The following is a 24642-nucleotide window of genomic DNA, read 5'->3' on the forward strand; positions in this document are numbered from 1 at the left end:
CTAACTGGAAAATTTAATCATGCTTCCAATTTCCACTGTTCCTTTAGCATTGCATGGTTCATGTTTGACTCTTCCCATCCCCTGCTCAATTTTTCTAATGTATCTCCATTTCAGGGGATAGACTGTCAACCAATAAAGACTATAAACCCATCAACTCCTACAGCTACCTTAACTACATTTCCTCCTACCCAACCTCATGTAAGGACTGTTTCATTCTCCCAGTCCCTCTGTTGCTATTGCATCTACATCTAATAATGCATCTAAATAGTGCTCCTGATTTGTTTTCCCCTCTCCTCAACAGCGTATTTCCTTGACAGGACCCTGAACCTTGTCTGACCCATTTCCTTCACTTCTGCACTCAATCCCCTTCCTTCCCCTCCTGCTCAAAGCCACGAAAAGGTTCTCTTTGTCCTCAACCTCCGCACCACCAGCCTCCACATTCAGTGGGTTATCCTCTGCCATTTCTGCCATCTCCATGGTGCTACCGCCCTTCCCCTTCCCTCTTCTTTCAACATACTGAGGGGACTGTTCTCTCCGTCGCACCATGGTCCACTCTTCAATCAACCCCAACACCTGTTACCCATCCCATAGTACCTTACCATATAAGCAAAGGAGACGCAACACCTGCCCTATTACCTCCTTCCTTCACACTGCCCTAGGCTCCAAACACTACTCCCCAGTGAAGCAGCAATTTACATGTACTTCTTTCAACTTAATATAGTGTATTCGCTGCTCACAATATCGCCTCCCCAACCTGTTGAAGATCGAACACAGATTGGTTGATCATTTTGTAGAACACCTCGTTTCAGTCTACAAGAATGACCCTGGGGTTCCAGTCACTTGTCATTTTATTTCTCTGCCCAACTCCCACTCTGACCTCTCTATTCTTGGCCTCCTGCACTATTCCAATGAAATCCAATGGAAGCTCGAGGAACAACAGCTCATCTTTGAAATAGGCACTTTACAGGCTTCTGAACTCAACACTGAATTCAAAAATTTTAGATCGTGGTTGAGTATGCTACAAAGAAGATAAAAATGTATATGTCCCATCAGGCTGGCAATTCCAGAGGATAGGGTGTAGGGGTGGAATTCTCCAACTCAAGTTATGGTGACCAGAAGGCTAACAGAAACTGTTTACCAAAATTACGCTTGAGAATGCCTGAGAAAATTCCTGCTGATGGTATTTTTGGTATTTTCTAAACATTAATGTTTGACAATTGAATCAATCTGAAGAACTTCAATATTTTGAATTGATGCTGTTCTACCTAATTTTCTTTTTTCAGGCAGGAGAAAAACATTACCATCCAGACTGTGCACGTTGTGTCAGGTGCGAGGAGATGTTTGCAGAAGGGGAAGAAATGTATCTGCAAGGTACAAAAAATAACTAATATTCTTGAGAGATCTTCAGCTTGTTATTTACTGTACTTAGGTTGTAATTAGGCTGCCCAAGGCAACCTCAAACTCATGCTTCCTGTCGCAATGAGAAATTGCGGAGCTGCAGATGAATAGGATCAACTCCATACTATGGTCAGAGTTCTGACTGCAAAAAGTCAAATGGATAACTGAACAAGCCCTATTTTTGTTAATATGATTGAAAACTATTCAATGAAAGATAGCCACAGACAAGTATTATTCAAAGAGGCATTATAAATGAAAGGAGTAGTTCTGGACTGTTGGGTTTAAATAAGAATTTAAATTTGTGTGCAACATTGTGATATAACTGGACAGGTGGGTCTGGGGAATGGAAGGCATTTGAAAGGATAGCAAATCGTGGTCCGTCATTTTATTATGGAGGTGTAAGAAGCATTTACTTTTTTGTTATGGCCTCCAGCCATAAAGACCTTCAAGAGGCTTCAAGGAGAGTTGGATAGGCTAAGTGAATAGGCTAGAACATGGAATATAATGTGAATAGGTGTGAGTTACTCAAATTGGTAGAAAAAACAGAAAGGTAGAGTATTTCTTAAATGGTGAGAGGTTGGGAAATGTGGATGTCAAAGGGACCTGGGTGTCCTTGTTCATGAGTCACTAAAAGTTAGTATGCAGGTGCAGCAAGCAATTAGGAAGGCGACTGGTGTGTTGGTCTTCGTCGCAAGGGGGTTTGAGTACAGGAGTAAAGATGTCTTCCTGTAAAGAGCCTTGGTGAGACCTCATCTGGAGCATTTTGTACAGTTTTGGTCCCCTTATCTAAGGAGGGATATACTTCCATAGAGGTAGTGCAACAGAGGTTCACCACATTAATCCCAGGGATGGCGGGATCATCTTATGAGGAGAGGTTAGGCAGATTGGGTCTGCATTCCCTTGAGTTTTGAAGAATGAGGGATGACATCATTGAAACTTACAAAATTCTTACAGGGCGTGACAGGGAAGATGCAGATAAGATGTTTCCCCTGGCTGGTGAATCTAAAACCAGGGGACATAATCTCAGGATAAGGGGTAGGCCATTTAAGACTGAGATGAGGAGGAATTTCTTCACTCGGAGGGTGGTGAATCTTTGAAATTCTCTGCCCCAGAGCCTGTGGAAGCTCAATCATTGAGCATGTTCAAGACAGAAATTGATAGATTCCTGGAGACTAATGACATCAAAGGATCTGGAGCTAACACGGGAAAGTGGTGTTGAGGTAGATATCAGCCATGATCCAATTGAATGGTGGAGCAGGCTCAATAGGCTGAATGGTCAACTCCTGTTCCTATGCTCCTGTGATCCTAAGGACCACTGGTTAAATCACAGTAGGTTCATGCCTGTGTATTCAGGGAAAACCAAATAAAAGAGGCACTAAGCCCCTTATTAACAAATTCACAGAGCTTGTTCTCATGGCAATAAGGAATGGTTCTGTAGCCTCCAAATTAATATGGTATGGATGTGTTTCTGACTATGAGATTAGACCCTAAATTTGATCTCTTTGCCCCCATTTTCCATCTGGAAAGCCAGTGTATTGCAGTCCAGTTACTTCCCCATATGGTTTTTAATCCATTTGCTTGTGGAACTTATTAGGGTTTTCTTACTTTGGATTTATCACTGTCTACAGCCATTTACCACACTTGATATTGCTAAAGTTAGCACGTTCAGTTATTACTTTTTTTAGTTTTGGTATGTGTCTTGCCTGTTGCTAATGGCCAGGATAATATTCATATAGTTGTCCCAAGATACCAACAAAAACTTGCATTTACATTACACTCATTGAGTATGCCTATATTATAAAAGTGACTATATTCAAAAGTACTTCATTAGCTATGAAGTGCATTTGGGAATCTTGAGGACATGAGAGGCACTATAAAAATGCAAGTTCTAAAAAAGTATTTGAATGCTTAGCAAGGAGGTAAAAGGAAATCAATGAGAAAAAGGAAGAAAATTAGAGGAAAATATTATAAACAGGGTGAAAGCCTGGAAGCTTGATTCTTCAAAAGTGAAGGCATCTGCAAGGCATTCATGCAGTGTTGCTTTGAGTTGCTGCCTTGAGGGTATACAGCTAATCCACTGGCACTTGGAACAGGATTCTGCTTACCAGTGACTAGCAGGACAACATTGAGATGGAGTTCTTCCAAGATGCTGCCCTGCATACTTTGCAATCAACTTGATAATGACACCTTCAGGCAGTCCTCCAAGATGTTGTTGGGCTTATTCCAAGTCCCCCAAGATGTTGGGCTTGTTTCCTCTGGAGTTTAGAAGAGCGAGGGGTGACTCAATTGAAGTATATAAGGTCCTGAACGATATTGACAAGGTGGACGTAGAAAGGATATTTCATCTGGCAAGTGAATCCAGAATTATGGGGCACTATTTTAAAATTAGGGGTCGCACTTTTAGGACAGAGATGAGGAGAAATTTCTCTTAGAGGGTTGTACAACTTTGGAACTCTCTGTCTCAGAAGACGATAGAAGCGGGATCATTGAATATTTTTAAGGCAGAGGTAGATGGATTCTTGTTAGGCAAGGGAATCAAACGTTATTGGGGGTAGATGGGAATGTGGATTTGAAACACAAACAGATCAGCCATAATTTTAATGAGTTGCGGAGCAGGGTCGAGGGGCCAAATGGCCTACTTCTGCTGCTATTTCTTATGTTCATGTGTGAAGTACTTCATTCTGTGCCTCCACATTGTGCGGCCTGGTGCACTCATACGGCGGAGGCATAAGAACATAAGGAATAGGAACAGGAGTAGACCACTCGGCCCCTCAAGCCTGCTCTGCCATTCAATAAGATCATGGTTGATCTTCTTGTGTTTCGATTTCCACATTCCCATCTAACCCCGATAATCTTTGATTCCCTTGCCTAACAAAAATCTATCTACTTCCACCTTAAAAATACTCACTGACCCTGCCTCCACCACCTTCTGAGGCAGAGAGTTCCAAAGTCGCACAACCCTCTGAGAGAAAAAAATTCTCCTCATCTTTGTCCTAAAAAGGTGACCCCTGATTTTATAAAAGTGCCCCATAGTTATGGACTCACCCACAAGAAGAAACGTCCTTTTGTCAAGGCCGTTCAGGATCTTGTATACTTCAATCAAATCACCCCTCACTCTTCTAAACTCCTGTGGAAACAAGCCCAGTTTGTCCAACCTTTCCTCCTTCCAGGTATCAATCTAGTAAACCTCCTTTGAACCGTCTCCAATGCATTTATATCCTTCCTTAAAAAAGGAGACCAGAACTGCATACAGCATTCGAGGCGAGGTCTCACCAATGCCCTGTATAACTGAAGCATAACATCCTTACTTTTATGTTCAATCCCTCTCAGAATAAAGAATAGCATTCCATTAGCCTTCTTAATTAAAAGCAAAATACTGCAGATGCTGGAAATATGAAACAAAAACAGAAAATGCTGGAAAATCTCAGCAGGTCTAACAACATCTGTGGAGAGAAAAAATACAAAGTTACCATTTTGAGTCCATATGACTCTTCTTCAGAGCTAAGGAGAAGTAAAAATGTAATGAGATTTATATTGTTTAAAGGGGGTGGAGCAGGTGAAGCTGGATAGAAGGCCAGTGATAGGTGGAGGCAAAGGAAAGATTACCAGAGATGTCATGGACAAAAGTACAAAGGGCTGTTGATGATAGTGATACTGGCTAAAGGAAGTGCTGATGGTGGCATTAAGGTCAGAGAGCAGAATGTGATAATGGCAGGACAATGATAAGTACTCTGGAAAGAACAATATGAACAAGGGACAGATGGCCCTTGTGGGGGTGGGGTGGGGGTGGGGACAATGGTGGGGGAAAAGATTGAAAATAGGATAAAAGGTGGGGATAAAACAATGAATAAAAATGAATTTAAATAAAAATAAGTGGATAAAAAATAAAAATGAAAAAATATAAATTAAGAAATGAGAATGAATATTGAAAAAAGAGATATAAAGGGGCTGAGGATGGAAGAGAGAGTTTGTGGTCTGAAGTTGTTGAACTCCACTTTAAATCCGGAAGGCTGTAAAGCACAAGGAGATTAGGCGCTTCACAGTCTTCCAGATTTAACATTGAGTTCAACAACTTCAAACCAGGAAGTCTCACCTCCCTCCTCAGCCCCTTTTCCCCCTTTTTTTCGATGTTCTTTGTCATTTCTTAATCTTAATTTTTTAATTTTTATTTTTATCCACTTATTTTTATTTTTAGTTAAATTTATTTTTATTCATTGTTTTATCCCCACCTTTTATCCTATTTTCAATCTTTTTTCCCATCACTGTCTCCTCCCTACACCCCATCCCCACAAGGGCCATCTGACCCCTGTTCATGTTGTTCTTTCCAGAGCGCTTACCTTTGTCCTGCCATTATCACATTCTGCTCTCTGACCTTAATACCACCATTACTGCCTCTTTTAGCCAGTATCACTATCATTAACACCCCTTTGTCCTTCTGTCCATGACATCTCTGGCAATCTCTCCATTGCCTCCACCTATCACTGGCTTTCTATCCAGCTTCACTTGCTCCACCCCCCTTAAACAGTGTAAAGTTATATTTTTACTTCTCTTTAGCGCGGAAGAAGAGTCATAAGGACGTGAAACGTTAACTCTTTTTTTCCTCTCCACAGATGCTGTTAGACCTGATGAGTTTTTCCAGCATTTTCTGTTTTTGTTTCAGCCTTCTTAATTACTTGCTGTACCTGAATACTAACTTTTTGTAACTCATGTGCTACAGCACCCACATCCCTCTGCACCTCAGAATTATCCAGCCATTCCCTCTTACTCCAGGCAGTTGCTTACTGCAGACTGTCACTTACTCCAGGCAGTCGCCTACTCCAGGCTGTCGCTTACTCCAGACTGTCGCTTACTCCAGCTAGTCGCCTGTTCCAGGCGGTCGCTTACTCCAGACAGTCACCTACTCCAGGCTGTTGCTTACTCCAGACTGTCGCCTACTCCAGGCAGTCGCTTACTCTAGGCAGTCGCTTACTCTAGGCAGTCGCTTACTCCAGGCAATCGCTTACTATATGCTGTCACTTATTCCAGAGTGTTGCTTACTCCAGGTAGTCACCTATTCCAGACTGTCGCTTACTCCAGGCAGTTGCTTATTCCAGGCAGTCGCCTACTCCAGGCAGTCGCCTACTCCAGGTTGTCGCTTACTCCAGGTAGTCACCTATTCCAGGCTGTCGCTTACTCCAGGCAGTCGCTTATTCCATTCTGTCACTTATTCCAGGCTGTCGCTTACTCCAGGCAGTCGCTTACTCCATTCTGTCACTTATTCCAGGCAGTCGCCTACTCCAGGCAGTCGCCTACTCCAGGTTGTCGCTTACTCCAGGCTGTCACTTACTCCAGGCAGTCGCTTACTCCAGGCAGTCGCTTACTCCATTCTGTCGCTTATTCCAGGCAGTCGCTTACTCCAGGCAGTCGCCTACTCCAGGTTGTCACTTACTCCAGGTAGTCACCTATTCCAGGCTGTCACTTACTCCAGGCAGTCGCTTACTCCATACTGTCGCTTACGCCAGGCAGTCGCCTACTCCAGGCAGTCGCTTATTCCAGGCAGTCGCTTATTCCAGGCAGTCGCTTACTCCAAGGCAGTCGCCTACTCCAGGCAGTTGTCTACTCCAGGCAGTTGCCTACGCCAGGCTGTCGCCCACTCCAGGCTATCGCTTATTCCAGGCAGTTGCTTACTGGAGGCTGTCGATTATTCCAGGCTGTTGCTTACTCCAGACAGTCGCTTACTCCAGACCGTCGCTTACTCCATGCAGTCGCTTACTCCAGGCAGTCGCTTGCTCCAGGCAGTCGCTTACTCCAGGCAGTTGCCTGCTTCAGGCTGTCGCTTACTCCAGGCCATCACTCACTGCAGGCTGTTGCTTATTCCAGGCTGTCGCTTACTTCGGATTGTCGCTTACTCCAGGTAGTCACCTGTTCCAGGCTATCGCTTACTCCAGGCAGTCCCTTATGTTCCACATTGGGTTAGTGATCCATTGTTCCTTGTTGGTTCCTCTCCTTCATCCACTAGTGTCTCCTGCACTCTCCTCAATCCCTCTTTTGAAGATTTCTTACTGTTCCTCGATGTTGCCTGATCTCAGTGGTACTTTAAATCAGTTGGAGAGTGACAGCTGGAAACTGTCCAACATTTACTTTTCCTTCAGTTTCTCGATCGTAAATGGCCTTTGTGACTTCGTAGTTGTTGCCTTCAGGTGGATCTTGCCTAACACAAGGTGATGGTCAGATCTTGCATCAGCACCTTGACAAGCCTGGACATCTTGTACGGATGTCCTCCACCTGTTGCTGATGCATATATAATCAGTCTCATTCAGGATGTTATCGCCTGGAGATCTCCATGATTTTTTGTAGGTATCTTTGTGTTTGAAGAAAGTATTCCCAATGCTGAGCCCAATGCTGCTGCAGAGGGCCAGCAGACGCTCACCATTTCCATTGAGCATACGCATTGACCCATGAGGCCTGATTGTACTGTTCAGTCCTCACCGGTTGCCATCAAGCTTAGCATTTAGGCCACCTATCAGTCGCTTGATATCATAGCTCGGTATCTTGTCCAAAGTTTCCTGCAATTGGTGATAGAATTCGTCTTTCTCCTCCTCTGTGTCTGTCTCTGCCAAAGCCAATCCCAAGCCTGGTTGAAAAAGGAGGTGTGTTTGGTATGGGGCTAGCACCCTCAGCCTGTAAAAACCCATCACCACTAGAGAAACCGCTAGAAGTAGCCATACCAGCAAACACTGGCAAAGAAAGGTTGGCAAAATGGAGGACATACAAATGATGGGGCTTGATGAAAGCTGAAAGGAATTCCGATCCTTCACAAGCCCAATCTTCAATGGCAAAACCTTCACCAGAACCAGCACTTGAAACACCCAAAAACTCTTCCAGTGTCTGAGGTACTGTGAGAGATCTATCTACTTGACATCCTAGGCATCAGCAAGGCAGACAGGCCAAGGACGAATCAGTGGTGCGGGTGCAATGACCCTGTACTCCGGGTAAAAGGAACACCACACCCATGGTATTATATGAACAAGTAGCATTTAAGTTCTGTTCTGTCGGAATTTATTTTACTTGTTTCTACTTCTCACTAAATGCCAACTGGCACAGTCAAGATTCCAAAAGAAATAACCTCATGCATTTGCTTGTACACTGTAATCCTCCCATTTGGAATAGGCCATCCCCTTTTGTACTATCTTGAACCCATCTATATAGCAGGCAAAATTCCTATTTACGCATTCTTCCTTTGCTTTAATTTGTTGTAATAGCACTATTGACACTTTTCTCAGATGCCTCAATCCACTAATTATCTTTAGGCTGTTTGTGCACAGTGAGTGGAACTGTGTGGAAAGTGAAAAAAATGTAAAATTGGCTATAAATAACAAAAGTATGTACTTTATTTAAATTAAGTAGAAAATTACTAATAATTTTCCAATGTTTACCATTACATTTTATTACTTGTTTCTCATTTGCTGCAGGTATTTTAATCTGGCACCCAGTCTGTAAACAGGCTGCCAGGGCTGAAGAAAAACAAAAGGTAAGGAGAAAGAAGCATAAGCATATCCGTATGTGAGTTAAAATCCTAAGGGCAGAACTTTACGCCGGTGGGATTTTACGGTCCCACCGAAGTCAATGGACTTTTGAATGGCTTATCACATTTTACTGCCGCATCTCCACTGCAATGGGGCTGGAAAACTCTGCCCAAAGTTTTAATATTTACCATACTCTGGCATGATTGATCAAATTCCAATAACTGATTACTCTTCGTTAATTCTGGTAGAACTTTTTTATTGCTGATTGTCATGTTTTGCAACATTGCAGGTTTGATTTGTCAGCTTCTAATATGAGCTATTAACATAGATTTATTGTGTTGGTTAGGTTTTAAAATTTCAGCAATTGGTATTTATATAATGCCATTAATGTAATCGTTTTAAGATTCCCATTACTGCGATGAGCAGCTTTTTTTCATATGGTTTAGAGTAGAGGGGAAAGGAAATTAATATTATATACACAAGTACCACATGTATCTAACAAACAACTGTGCACATATGACATTTAATAAACACTGAAGAAAAGATATTCCACATAAATAATCGTACGTATGTGACGTTTAAGTGAATGCATGGAATAATTGAATATAAAACAACAATTAACTGGTAGATCCTGTATTAGATGCAAATAACTAAATTGGGGGTGAACCAGTTGCTATCCTACGGACTTCATACAGCCTTCCCTGGGGGCAGAAACCAATTGAATTAAATAAACTCTGAGATGTGGAAGCATGAAGCCATACCGTACCAAGAAAAGGTAAATTGGGAAAGACTATTTCCTTTTTTCATCTGATGAGGGGTCAACAATTTAAAATAATCACCATGAGAGAAAGGAGACAGATGAGGAGAAATTTCTTTACACGGAAGGTTGTTCAGAGCACAAAGTATTTTGCCACAGTGAATGGTTGACACAGACTATAAAGCAGTCTATAGAGAAAAATTGGATAAATTTTGGAGCAGAGAAAGATAAAAGATAGTGGAATTAGTTTTTAATTGCACTAGCAAATAGCTAGCAAAGGTACAATGAGCCAAATAATATTTTTTCTGTGTTGTAAATGTTCACAGTTCTCAAATTGAAATAAATCTTACACTTCAAAGCAGAATTATGTGCAGAAAATAAAGAGGAAGAACAGTGTTGTTATGATATAAAAACAGAAAATGCTGGAAAATCTCAGCAGGTTTGGCAGCATCTCCACAGATGCTGCCAGACCTACTGAATTTTTGCAGCATTTTTTGTTTTTATTTCAGCTTTCTAGAATCCGCAATATTTTGCTTTTATCTTAGTGTTGTTATGATTTGCTTGCTTCACCAATAAGACATTCAGTGTGATTCTGGAGTAAGACAATAATGGGTGAAGGCTTGAGATTTACATGGATCAATGCATTATCACTGTCAGAATGCGAACATGAATACTGGTGAAGTCAGGAAACAACTACTTCATATGAAAAGCCTAAGCATCATGTTTTAGGTGTACATTTTCCACTTATTTAGAGGATTGGGCATAGCTTCTAATTTTGATATTGAAGGTGTGTATGAAATATTGTTGCTTTGCCTCTAGATCACCCATACTTCTTCTGAGAGCATCACATCTGCTCCAGCCTCAAGTACTTCAGGGTCCCCAAGCCGTATTATATATGTAAGTTTATTCAACAGTACCTTTTAGACAATAGATACTCATCTCCAGTAATGCCATAACATGTTAGATATTTTCAAATATTTCTGCTACAAAATTCTTACAAAAATTAACACAAATGAATATTTTGAAAGTTTGTGCATATGAGAAATGATAAGGTAAATAAGCCAAGTACTTAGAGGATAGGAATATTTATCCCCCAATAAAAAGACCTGAGATCAAATCAAAGTGGTTTTATTGGTTAAAACTGTGGTTCGTCACGAGGGAAATTCCATCAGTCTTAGCTTGGATTGTTGCCAGAGGTTTAAAAGTTGAGCGATATGCAGCCCTGTATGTAAGGCTGAAACACATTTTCTATTGGACTAATCCTAAGAGCAACACAGATGGTGCCTTTGGAGATGCTTGCAAGCTCAACTATTCTCTACCTGGCTACCTAACTTGGACTGGGTGGGGTTGAGGGGGGTGGGGGTGGGGGTGGTGGGGGGGGGAGGGGGGAGGGGGGGTGGTATGTGAAGAGGCAGGTGAGAAGGGATGTAGAAAGTAAAACATTAAAACAGCAAATGCATGCTACTTTTTGAAAACTTAATTTCTTAAGCAGGTAATATTATGCTAATATGAAGCTAACAGGGATATTTGTTTAATAATTACAATCCAGCTTATTAATGGAAGATTGATTTCTGGTAAATGTATTAGCTTTGTATACCTATATCACATTACGTAGCTTCAGAGCTTATATGTTTTTCAAGTCAAAATTTCTTGACTTTAATCAGAAAATTAAGTCACCATCCATAAGCAGTATTCTAATTTGACCATTTTATCTTAACTGCTATCTACATGTTACTGAACAAATACTCGGTGGCCCACAATGTGTTTGTTGTGCCTTCTTGTTCAAAGTTTGCAGCCGCAAAATTTAGCTGCAGAGCACCGCTGGTTTCGCAGGCACTACAGGAGCTGGCTGAGGAATAAAGAATAGTGTGGACTCTGCTCTCAATGACTTCCAGCACTGATAACCATGTTGTGAAGGATGCTAGTACAGGCATTTGGTACATGCACTGGAAATGTGTAGAGTAGGAAGATCATGACGTCAGTCAGCATGTAACACTTGATTTGACCTCAATCTTGCTGCCTTTAACATGCATAGCTGAATGTACATTCAGCTGCACAAAGAATTCCCCCTGCCCCCGCTGACCGCTCCCCCCTCCCCAACCCCAACCAGCGCTCTTTAAAGGCATTACCATCCAACTTGCAGATCAGGTGCTTCTAATTATCTACTTGCTGCTGCAGAGTAGTGGAATTAGTATGTTGTTGCAGGAATTGACAGAGGTTCTTTGAGCCGGGATGGATTAGTGCTGGAACTTTGAAAGGATCTTTGTGCATTTTTAAAGCCCCTGAATACGCCACTTTGTTCTCAACATGGTGCACTGTACCTTCCCTTGAACTGCAGCACCACAGATAAATAGGGTAAAGTCAGCTGAAAAGATAAGCTGCTTGCAGTGGCAAGAGGAAGAGGGCTGTCAGCAGGAGGCCATACCCACTGAGGGTCCTCAGAAAATATATCTCCCACGTGCTTCTAAGCCAGGAGCAGTGCTTTAGTGGCTGTGCTTGACCAAGGAAGTGATCACATAACTGTGCCAACTCCCCGACTCAGACCTGCAGCCTCAGATATATCCTTTCCTTGGGTCTGGCTGCAGCCCATTCATGCCTGCTGACTCACAGATGCAGATCCTGCCTCTATACAACACTCTTAAGGCATGTGCAGTGCCAGCATCTGAGCTGGTGGCTACAGGGATCAGATCAAGTGACAGTGTTTCTTCCTCAAGGCTCTGTTGTCCCACTGGGCCTTCATCCTCAGACACCACTGGCTGGCCAGGCAGCAGTTCCTGAGTATCTGAAAGCATAAATGCAAAAGGGGATGGTTGGGATTGGGGTAGGGAATGTGGGGTAAAAGCAAGAGGTGCATGATTATACCATTTGCAGCTTCTACTTCATGCCAGATTGCGGGATCAGGATGAAATGAGAATTCAGAAGGTCCTAAAGGCAGGAATATATCGTCATGGTGGATGGCTTCAGCAACACCATGTCATTAATGCTGATCAACATCTCCCCAGGATGGTGAAGAGGGAGCAGCCATGCATGTCCATTTTTTTTATTCATTCACAGGATGTGAGCTTCATTGGCTGGGCCAGCATTTATTACCCATCCCTAGCTGACCTTGAGAAGGTGGTGGTGAGCTGCCTTCTTGAACCGCTGCAGTCCGTGTGGTGTAGTTACACCCACAGTACTTTAGGAAGGGAGTTCCAGGATTTTGACCCAGTGACAGTGAAGGAATGGTGATATATTTCCAAGTCAGCATGGTGAGTGGCTTGGAGGGGAATTCCCAGGTGGTGGTGTTCCCATCTATCTGCTGCCCTTGACCTTCTAGATGGTAGTGATTGTGGGTTTGGAAGGTGCTATATAAGGGGCCTAGATGAATTCCTGCAGTGCATCTTGTAGATGGTACACATTGCTGCTGCTGTGCGTCGGTGGTGGAGGGAGTGAATATTTGTGGATGTGGTGCCAATCAAGCGGGCTGCTTTATCCTGGACATTGTCAAGCTTCTTGAGTGTTGTTGGAGCTGCACTCACCTGGGCAAGCGGGAATTATTTCATCACATTTCTGACTTGTGCCTTGTAGATGGTGGACAGGCTTTGGGGAGTCAGGAGGTGAGTTACTCATCGCAGGATTCCTAGCCTCTGACCTACTCTTGTAGCCACAGTACTTATATGGCTAGCCCAGTTCAGTTTCTAGTCAATGATAACCCTCAGGATGTTGATAGTGGGGGATTCAGCAATGGTAATGCCATTGAACGTCAAGGGGCGATGTCTAGATTCGCTCTTGCTGGAGATGGTCTTTGCCTGGCACTTGTGTGGCATGAATGTTACTTGCCACATGTCAGCCCAAGCTTGGATATTGCCCAGATGTTGCTGCATTTGGACATGGCCTGCTTCAGTATCTGAGGAGTTGTGAATGGTGCTGAACATCGTGCAATCATCAGCAAACATCTCCACTTCTGACCTTATGATAGAAGAAAGGTCATTGATGAAGCAGCTGAAGATAGCTGGACCGAGGACACTACCCTGAGGAACTCCTGCAGTGATGCCCTGGAGCTGAGATGACTGACCTCCAACATCCACAACCATCTTCCTTTGTGCTAGGTATGATTCCAACCATTAGAGAGTTTTCACCCTGATTCCCATTGACTCCAGTTTTGCTAGGGCTCCTTGATGCCACACTCTGTCAAATGCTGCCTTGATGTCAAGGGTAGTCACTCTCACATCACCTTGGGAGCTCAGCTCTTTTGCCCATGTTTGAACCAAGGCTGTAATGAGATCAGGAGCTGAGTGGTCCTGGCAGAACTCAAACTGGGCATCAGTGAGCAGGTTATTGCTAAGCAAGTGCCACTTCCATTACTTTACTAATGATGGAGAGGAGACTGATGGGGTTGTAATTGGCTGGGTTGGATTTGACCTTTTTGTGTGTAGGACATACCTGGGCAATTTTCCACATAGCCGGGTAGATGCCAGTGTTGTAGCTATGTTAGAACAGCTTGGCTAGGGATGCGGCAAGATCTGGAGTACAAATCTTCACTATTGCCAGAATATTGTCAGGGCTCATAGACTTTGCACTATCCAGTACCTTAGCTATTTCTTGATATCACATGGAGTAAATCAAATTAGCTGAAGACTGGCATCTGTGATGGTGGGGACCTCCAGAGGAGGCCAAGATGGATCATCCATTCGGCACACCCGGCTGAAGATTATAACAAATGTTTCAGCCTTATCTTTTCCACTGATGTGCTGGGCTTCCCCATCATTGAGGATGGGGATATTTGTGGAGCTTCCTCCCCCAGTGAGTTGTTTAATTGTTCACCACCATTCACAACTGGATGTGGCAGGACTGCAGAGCTTAGATCTGATCCGTTGATTGTGGGATCACTTAGCTCTACCTATCACTTGCTGCTTATGCTGTTTGGCATGCAAGTAGTCCTGTGTTGTAGCTTCACCAGGTTGACACCTCATTTTTAGGTATGTCCTGAAAATGCTGCTCCTGTCATGCCCTCCTGCACTCTTCATTGAGCCAGGGTTGATCCCCTGGCTTGATGGTAATGGTAGAGAGGGGGATATGCCGGGCCATCAGGTTACAAATTGTGTTCATGTATAATTTTGCTGCTGCTGATGGCCCCTGGCACCTCATGGGTACCCAGTCTTGAGATGCTAGATCTGTTCGAAATCTACCCCATTTAGCACAGTGGTAGTGCCACACAACATGATGGAGGGTATCCGCAATGTGAAGACTGGACTTCTTCTCCACACCAACTGTGCAGTGGTCACTCCTACTGATACTGACGTGGACAGATGCTTTTGGGGCAGGCAGATTGGTGAGGATGAGGTCAAGTATGTTTTTCCCTTTTGTTGATTCCCTCACCATCTGCCGCAGACACAATCTAGCAGCTATGTCCTTTAGGACTCGGCCAGCTCGTTCAGTAGTGGTGCTACGGATGGACATTGAAGTTCCCACCCAGAGTGCATACTGCTTCTTTGCTACCCTCAGTGCTTCCTTCAAGTGGTGTTCAACATGGAGGAGCACTGATTCATCAGCTGCGGGAAGGCGCTATGTGGTAATCAGCAGGAGGTTTCCTTGTCCATGCCATGAGACTTCATGGGGTCCGGAGTCAATGTTGAGGACTCCCAGGGCAATTCCCTCCTGACTGTATACCACTGTGCTGCCATCCATGCTGGGTCTGTCCTGCCACTCCTAAAATGTTTTCCAGCTTATTAAATGAGCTGCTGCAGCCAGAATGCACTTCTCCTTTATGAGCTGCCGGTTGGCTTTAAAAAGTGCAGGTTTGCTTTAATTGCTGCTTGCCTCGCAGTGCTCATTTAGCACTGGGCTGCTCGCTTCATTCTTGGAAATGAGTAGACAGCACAAAATTTGCGTGCTGCCTGCATTATTTTCAAAGGGCAAAGTTTGATCCCCACACCCTGTTAACAGGCCTTATTGAATTTTTGGTCATATAAGTTTAATGGCACAGGTGTGATTAATGACATGACCACACATGTTGTGCACATGCAAGCTATTCAAGTGTCCTATAAATTGCATTCGAGACTGTGACCTTACAACAGTTGAAAATTAAACTTAAACATTGACCATGTAAACAGATACCACATCTTTAGTAAGATGATTAATTTAAGGAAAAAGAAAAGGGGTGAAGTTTGTTCACATATTGATGGAGAATGCCAACTTGGCCTTGCAATTAGCTTTCTGTGGCACTGACTCCCCTGTGGACTTGACATACCCTGCTTAGCACTGCTAGAACTTAGCAGCACCGCCAAGCAAACAAATTTCTCCATCACCGTATAAGCCTAATTATTATTTTAAAACTAAGTTTAGTAGCACTCAATGACCTCCTCACATTTTGACTTGAAAATGTATCAACCCTGAAATTACACTATGTGGTACTAGTATGTAAAGCTTAACTCATTTATCTCAAATCTGTCTACCATGTATTTTAGCAATAGTGTTAACCCATTTATTTTAATGCCTTTGCTCAAGTAGAGGATAAATCTATTCAGATAAATCCATTAATCATACATTAGCTTTCCTGTAACTTTAGTTCACAGGGTTTATTTAAAATTGTAAGTAATGCATAGCTGACATTAATTCCCATCAGAGTTCTTCTGATTGTCCATTAACAAGTAAAGTTCTCGTGGGAGAAATTTTAACCCAGTATGCTTTCTTACGTACACCTGTAAGTAAAAACAAATTCCACTAAATAGTTGAAACTGCCCTGGTACATTGATAAATAATAGAGCAATCTGGTCTTAAAAATACTTAACATTATGATGTCATTATTTAAGTGACACCTACAACTTCTGGCACCATTTTAGATGCTGGAAGCTTAGTATAGTCTTCAAAAGGAGTTTGAAAGTGAACGTTTTGCCTTGTCTAAACTGGATGGGTTCTTCCTTTATAATAAATGGAACCCTGTAACTATGTTGTAATATTTATATTCATGCACGAGTATATTAACTACAGACATAAGTCACTGATTTCCTTGGATTTCTTCTTCTACTGCTGTAACTTTGCCAAAAGTGCTGCAAAATCCTGTTTACATGCATAAACAAAGCTCCTGTCATTTTTCCAACAAAGTTACAGCAATGGAGCAGGAACAGCTTCAAGGAAATTGCCATGTTTTGTATAGTCAAATATATAATCATTTGTGTGAGATGTACCAAATGACCCTTGGCTATTCATTTTGATCAGTTTTTCTTTTGAGGTATACACTAAGCCTTCTTTAAAGAGACATCAGTGTTCCAATATTTGAAATAGTTGTCTGTCTACTTTTGTTCCTCTTTTCTTCGTTCCCTGCTCATTATCTCTTGCATCCTTCTTTTGTTCTTCCTCTCTTAGGCCAAGCTAGATGATGAGATTCTTGACTACAAGGATTTGGCCGCTCTTCCCAAAGTTAAGGCCATTTACAATATTGATCGTCCTGACATGATCTCCTATACACCGTATATCAATTACTCCACTATTGATAGGCATAGCCTTGGGGAGGTACTGAAAAACTCAGCAGTCCTCAAAGAGTTTTTGAATTTGAATATTATTGAAGATGTGGTCTGGATTTTTATACTGGACAGTTTTGTACCACGTATTTTTGGAAAATAATTCATGATAATACTGACCAGTAGATAAAGTGCTGGTAATGATCTAACACAGAATGAACAAAATAAAATAATTTGGGACAACAGAGATAACTGTCTGTCTCATGAGTTTTTAAAATAAAACTATATCAATGTAGATAAGGACAAATTCACCTCTCATTTGCTGTCTTTCCTTAAAGGACCAGCTGCTCTCTTTTTCAAAGGAATAAAACACTATTTTACAATTGGCCTCCACTTTATATGTCAGTTATATTTCTGACCAAACTCTGACCAGTGATTAATTGAATATTTTGCACAGAAAGATAACCCACAGAAATGTAAAAACAAGCCACATGTTAGGTAGCTAAATGCACTATTGTATTTCTTTCCATTACTTGTCCAGAGAAAAATCCAGGCCAAAGAGACTGTTTGTTCTGCCCTAGTGCTCATTACGTAAAATCTGTTATGTATTACATGCCTTTTTGAATTATTACTGTAAACCTATCATTCCACCAGGTACAGCTTGTCCTTCTGTATGTGGGTCAGGTGCTGCCTGGTATTTGTGCAAATATTACATAAGCATACACTTAGATTTCAAGCTATTTTCCATAGTTTCCTACTGTGATTGAAGTCATTCCGTGACTAGTTGGAACAACATATCAGCTGAAATCAGGGCAGGAGTTCCAGTACCTACTAATGTACGTGCTTTCACTGTGGCTTCAAAGCATATCTATACTTTATGTGATGAGATTTATTTGTTGTGATTTTTCTCTGTACACAGTGAGCCATCATTTTTTTCTCTATCAATAAAACAATTTCAAAAATGGATTTTTGTCAAAACAGGAATGATTCAACTATAACAGAAAATTTCTATTCCAAATAAGAATGACCAAAGGTGTTTTTAATAAATGGAATGCAAAATTATTCATAGATATCTGGCCAGTTCATGCATATATATTTGATATGCCTACAAAAGTTACAAATGTAGAGCTAATGATGCAGTCATGTATAAAATCTAATAAGGCATATAGAAATTTCAATTTTGCGTATGAGCACAGTGGCAAACAGCTTTTGAACATGATATGCCTGCAATTGATGGAAAAGTCAGAGCCATATGCTCTTTTGATTCTTATTTTAGATTTTTTTATCACAGATCTGACAACTGCGGAGGCTCTGGCAGTCTTTTTTTCAAGTTTACACAATATGACAAGCATAGTGACACTTCTAAAATCTAACCTATTAATTCCAAAAATGCCCTTTATTCTTCTAAAATGTTGCAGCAGCAAAATTTACCTTTTTCAGTGTCTAATGTTTCTGTGAAGAACATTTTCATTTGAAACGTATAGCCCAGGAGGAAACGCCACCTAATATTTAAATCAGGCTCCAGCAGTGTAGTTGGGGATCTGATTTAAATTTAATGCTGGCCGGCTGGGTTTCCCGGGTCCCGGCAAACCTGGCAGCTAAATGAAAATGTGAGCAGCGGGGTCAAGCAGTAAAGTGCTTTTTATAGCACTGCCTGTCATGTAGCCAACTGGAGCAAGTGTTCTCTCCCAGCCCTCAAGCAAATTATTAGCCACGATTGGCCGAGTCTTGAACCCCCTGAACTATCCCAATTCTCCTTTCCCTCCCAATTGCTGTTGCAAACCCCCCTTTTGCCCTGCAATCTTTTCTAACGCCTCCCCCTTCCACCACCCCCTGATCAGCAGCCCCCTGTCTTTCCTGGTTATTAGGGACTGTTCCCAGTGACCCCCCAGCTGTATCCTTCGACTGTTGAGTTTTCTGACCAGCTGCAGGCCCACACTACCAGTCTGGTTGGTTGCCAGAAGAAATTGTGTAAAAAAAAAATGATGAGATCCTGCCATTAAATTCAGCAGGACTTCCATGCCAATGGGATTTCCAGGCTTTCCCTGACACCTAGTTCCCAATTGCTCCCATTAATATCTGAGCAGTAATGCTCATTGACTGTCACTATAACTCCTATCCCCTTATGCTACCAATTTAAGCAGTGAGCAGTAATGGCTGCTGAAAGCTAGGTGATGAAGCATCATGTTCCTGTTCATCAGCCTAGAAAAGTCACAATGATATATACAGATGAGTGAACATATTTGAATCATCTAGGTTTCTCTTGAAAACATTGAGAATATGATGGCCTGATAATTCAGTTTACCCTGCCCAATGGTAAATAGAAGAGAACTTTTCCTTTGAAAATAAATATATTTGTTTTAAAATACAGAGGATGTGAATACTCAAGGTTGTCCTAGGGTACTCCTTTCAAATTCTACAGAACTTACTTTAGTCATCCATTTTGTTTCAACCAGTTTCCATTTTTTTGAGTGTCTCTTGTTTTAGGTCTGAGAGCACTTTATACAAGATGAACTCTTTGTCCTGTTTCTTTTAATACGAGCCATTCTGCACAATTGTTTCTTGATTTGGCAAAACCAAACTGTTGTATTGATCTGTATACTGCTGATACAGGACTGCATTCCTCCAGATGTTATACACATTTACCTTAGATCTGGCAATAGTTATAAGTTAACAAGGTTTATTTTTTCCTTTCTTTTTCCAGTCACATCGACTGCTGTACCCAACATCAACTGAGGTAATTAATAGCTTCCTTCTTGTTGTGCCTTTTTTGTGCTCATAAAGGTGAAAAATGTTAATGTTGAGAAATGAAACACATTCACATTTCATGCACACAGGCTATTACATACTTCTGCTGTAACTTCAGCAGGAATACTCCAGAAGAGCTGGAAACTTGGCTGGAACCTTGATGCGCTGAGTTCTGACATACTAGCAAAGCTCCCGAATGGCCTTGAAGAGCAAACCTAAGTGTGTCCCAGACATGCTAATCAATATAAGGAGGCACTGGGTGGGGGAGAACAACTTCCAACATTGGAGTTCTCTCACTATTGTTGAATTTTTTAGTCTACTTATTCTGGTTCATACGTGAGAATTACAGGAAATAATGGAATACACTTAAACTCCAGATGAATTATCCAACTTTTTTCGGCTCACCCAAAATATATCAAAACATGCAATATGAACCTATGCTCTGCTATGAATTTTGACGCTAACAATAAATTGTCCAAAATATGAAATAAGCAAAACACCTACAATCATCTGAGACCGATCAACTTCACATTAATTGCAGTTCTCTAGTGACTGACCAAGTCACTTCATCCCTATGGGTACAACACCAAAGTTTCCTTAACAGTTTCTTCGATACTCTAATTCTAGGAAGAAACAAGATAGTATAGTAACAGTGGCTTATAGTCCAATTAGTTTTTGTTTTAGGTCAATATTAACCCTATCACATGCTGAACCCTTTGTTTGAACAAGCCCCCTGATAATTTCAACCTTCTTTAAACTTCCTTCAGTTAGTTTCCATCAGTTTAGGTGGGGGAGTGGGTCCTTGTGGTGGTTCCATACCCTTGGCTGTTCGGCTGGAATCAGCTAAATTGGCATTCTTCCAAACCGTTTTGTGTCTTATCAAAAGAGGTCAAAACTCATTAATTCTCATGCTCTGCTAACACATTTTAAGCACAGATGTTTCACTTCTGAACGTTGTGGCTTTGTTCAATTTGATAGTGCCGTCTGGAAAAAAATGATAACTACAGAATGCTATAGTTGAGCAAGTTTTAAGAGAAACCTAACTGTCCCGGCTCACAAAGCATGAGGTTATTTAACCAATCTTTAGCAGAAAGTTAATTTTTAGTAAAGCCATTACTGTCTTACATCATTGACCTTTATTAGCCCCTGATGCATGGTCAGCAGAGGTATGCCTTGTGCACTGGCCAAGCCATCAATGGATGCGGGAACCAGCTGGGTGTTCAAGTTGGGATCAAAAACTCCTGAAGATTGGGCATATATTTTTATATACTTTTTTTAAAGAAATTAGCTCCCTTTGTAAGGTAATACCCACATACATGTTCTTTGAGAGAACAAGGTAGCACCTCTTTTACTCCAGCACTCGACAGCAGAGGATGGAACTCTCTGTGCCCGCTGGCATTGGGTGTGTTCAGCGTTGTGAGCGGACAATATGCTGAGAAGGCCAGAAATCGGTTTCACGACGTTGTGAAACCAGTTTGCAATCGTCCGCTCTGACCGTCAATAGTGAGCTGCGTTCCCCACCATCAGACATCGAGAAACTCATTTTAATACATCTACATTTCATGAAAAGGTCATTCCCCCCCCCCCACTCCGCCGCCGCCACACGCCCCAGTTGGATCACCCACCCACATCAGCGTGATTGCACGCCGGTGCAGAACACATCTTGAAAAGTGTGATGTGCAGAAGTCGGGACTCACCACCAGGGCCTTGCTAACATCGTGGACATCTGAGGAGCAGAAGATGCTGGAGCCCGACCGCAATGGCAAACTGGAGGAACACCCATGGCATGCTGGGTAGATTCTCATGGACATGGCTGTGCTGTGAAGCAGCCCATGGAAGTTGGAAAGTCACCGTTGAGGGTCTGCTCACAATGGATGATGGTCGAGGGGGTGGAGAGGAAAGTCCAGCTATGTTTGGGTGAGGAAGATATACCGGAGGGTGGGTGAAGAAGGTCTAGGATCGACTGGGAGAGGTGAGATTGTGGGGAGGGAATGAAGGTGTCAGGATGGGGTGAGGTTGGGAGAGGGGGAATGAAGGTGTCAAGATGGGTTGAGTTGGGGGGGGAGGTTTGAGGGGGGAGGAAGTGTGGGGGAGGAGGGAGTAACGGGAGAAGATGGAAACTGGGGAGGTAGGTTAAGGAGGGTGGAAGATGTCAGGGCAGGAGTTCGGAGGGGGGAAGGAGTATGGAGAGGGGAGGGAGTAAGGCTGGGGGAGGAAGTAAGGGTGGAGGAAGGAGTCAAGAAGGGGTTAGGACAAAGGCTGGAGGAAGAAGTAAGGCTGGAGGAAGGTGTCAGGAGGGAGGACGGACTAAGCAGGGGTGGAGTCGGGGTTTGGAGCAAGAAGTTAGGGGAGGCAGCCACATAGTGGTATTGTCACTGGACTAGTAATCCAGAAACCCAGGGTAATGCTCTGGGGACCCAGGTTCGAATCCCACCACAGCAGATGGTGAAATTTGAATTCAATAAAAATCTGGATTTAAAAATCTGATGATGACCACAAAACCATGGCCAATTGTCGTAAAAATTCATCTGGTTCACTAATATCCTTTAGGGAAGGAAATCTGCTGTCCTTATCTGGTCTAGCCTACATGTAACTCCAGACCCACAGCAATGTGGTTGACTCTTAAATACCCTCTGACTAAGGGCAGTTTGGGAAAGGCAATAAATGTTAACCTAGCCAGTGATGCCCGCATCCCATGAATGAATTAAAAAAGTTCCAAGGAGAGAAGGGGTTCCAAGAGAAGAAGGGGTCTGGAGGTGGGGATGTCCAAGGGAGGGCTCTGATGAGTCTATGACTGCCTCCTGGGGAGTGAACTGAGGGTGGGTGTGGAACAAAGGAATGGTGAGAATGACCGAGGGCAAAGTGAGGCGGTAAGGCGAGAGGGTAAGGGTTGGTGGTAGCGGTAGAAGGGACGGCGATGGTGGTCGGGGACTCAGAGGCAGACACGGACACTGGGGGTGGGAAGGAGGAGTTCGGGGAGGTGAATGTGGGTGGGGTGGGATTTTGAGGAAAGAAGGGAGCATGCACGTTCACGTGGACATCCCCGAAGGAAAGGGGTTGTGGCTGGTAGGTCACGAAAGGGAAGTGGAAGGTGATGCCAGAGGGTTCAACAATGATGGAGGAAAGGAAGTGGGTGACTGAGGGAGGGGAAAAGACGGGAAAAACCGAATCCAGAGCATGCTGTCCAAATTGAAAGTGAAATGACAGTTGTGGAGGTCAGATCAGGTGCTGCATGGGAGTGTAATCAGTGGGTGGACGGAGATGCAGGTCAGCTGAGATGGACAACTGAAAGCGAACCCCAGCAGGCAGAATTGAAAATGTTCAGGACAGTGAGGTTAGTGTTAAATGGGAAGGATCCACGTTTGTGGAAGAATGCTTGTACGAAGCTCCGAAAGGCCCTGTCACACACACACTTCTCACTCCAGAATCACTCATTGGCCAGCTGCTTCCTCTGCGGGAACAGAGAACGTTTTTGTGGGGCCCACAGGCAAAGGGGACTCAGAGGGACAGGACAGTCTCTGAGTGGATGACCCAGGGGTCTCCAGCTGCCACTTCTCCTTCCTTCAGGTACCCGGGGACCCGGACCTGACACCTTGAGGGGAAGGAGACCTGGAGGGACGTTGAGGTGCCTCGTTTCCCTCCTGTGTTGCCACTGCAGGATCTCATCCATGGCTCCCATGATGGAGAGTAGCGTTATGACCGATGCAGTTGGTAAAGTGGAGTTATTTAAAAACCCCAGAGGGAAACATTAAACAACTTTAAGTGTTATGTTTGAGATGCGATTCTAAATTCAGGAATCAGACCACCAGTTTTTGAGGCTTTACATTAAACTAATTGAAACATTTTATTAATTTACACAGGTTAAAATATATACACATGGCTACAAATTACTACCATCATAGCTTTTAACAAATTCCCAAACTAATCTTCATTAAGGCAACAGCAACCCATGGACTTAACCAACCACCAGGCAAAGCATTTTCACCTATGAATTCAGAATGAGGTTCTTTTCACTGTGGAGCCAGTTGGAGGCTTGCAGCTGCCTTTTGATCTTACATTGCCTCTGCTCTGCACACTCCAAAACCACTGAAGTTATACCTACTACCACTGAATGAATTAAAATTCCCATTGCCTCACCTCTTTCAACTTTACTTTTTAACAATGAAACTGCATTCATTATACCAATTTTATTAGTAATACAAACATATTGTTTGGTAGCTGCTAGAAAGGCATCAAGTTTTCACCCCACTTTCTTGAATGCTCTATTCAAAAATTGCAAACACACGCTATCTCTCTTACATATCAAAACTAGTACATATCAAAGCACCCAGACTAGCTGGCTTTAATCCAGTTAAGACATACCCGGAGACTAAACCTCCATTTTAAAATAAAAATACTTTTCAAAATATTATATACATTAATAGCTTCATAACACCCTCTTCCTTATCAGAAAATGAACCATCATAATTCTAAAAGATGGCTTCATTTTAATAACCCATTTCACACCATTTCCTACACTTACTATACCATTACATTACAAGATGCATGCAAAAGAAATATATATACACACAAGTCCTTGGTATCAACTGAAATCACTCCAGTTCAATGTCCAAGTTTTTTTTTTAATGTCCCATTTACCTTTAAGCTTCAAACTCTTGATAATGCATCTTCAAACACATTTTACCTTCCAGCAATATGTATAATACGTAGATTAAATGGTTATAATAATAGACTCCATCTGAAAAGCCTTGCACTTCTGTCACGAAATTTGTCCAAAAACTTCTGTATAAACTAT

At 42.6% G+C, this 24642-nt stretch overlaps 1 protein-coding gene across 1 annotated transcript in view; it reads left to right on the forward strand.

The window, feature by feature from the left end:
* ablim2 (actin binding LIM protein family, member 2) overlaps nucleotides 1-24642 on the forward strand; it is a 502624-nt gene that overhangs the window by 278999 nt on the left and 198983 nt on the right. Inside the window, exons 7-11 of the mRNA XM_041204527.1 lie at nucleotides 1284-1371; nucleotides 8850-8908; nucleotides 10480-10557; nucleotides 17005-17151; nucleotides 19804-19836. Coding sequence (XP_041060461.1) covers nucleotides 1284-1371; nucleotides 8850-8908; nucleotides 10480-10557; nucleotides 17005-17151; nucleotides 19804-19836 — 405 coding nt within the window. The remainder of the gene's footprint in view (nucleotides 1-1283; nucleotides 1372-8849; nucleotides 8909-10479; nucleotides 10558-17004; nucleotides 17152-19803; nucleotides 19837-24642) is intronic.

The sequence above is a fragment of the Carcharodon carcharias genome, chromosome 1 (genome assembly GCF_017639515.1).
Source record: "Carcharodon carcharias isolate sCarCar2 chromosome 1, sCarCar2.pri, whole genome shotgun sequence".
NCBI classification, from domain to species: Eukaryota; Metazoa; Chordata; class Chondrichthyes; order Lamniformes; family Lamnidae; genus Carcharodon; species Carcharodon carcharias.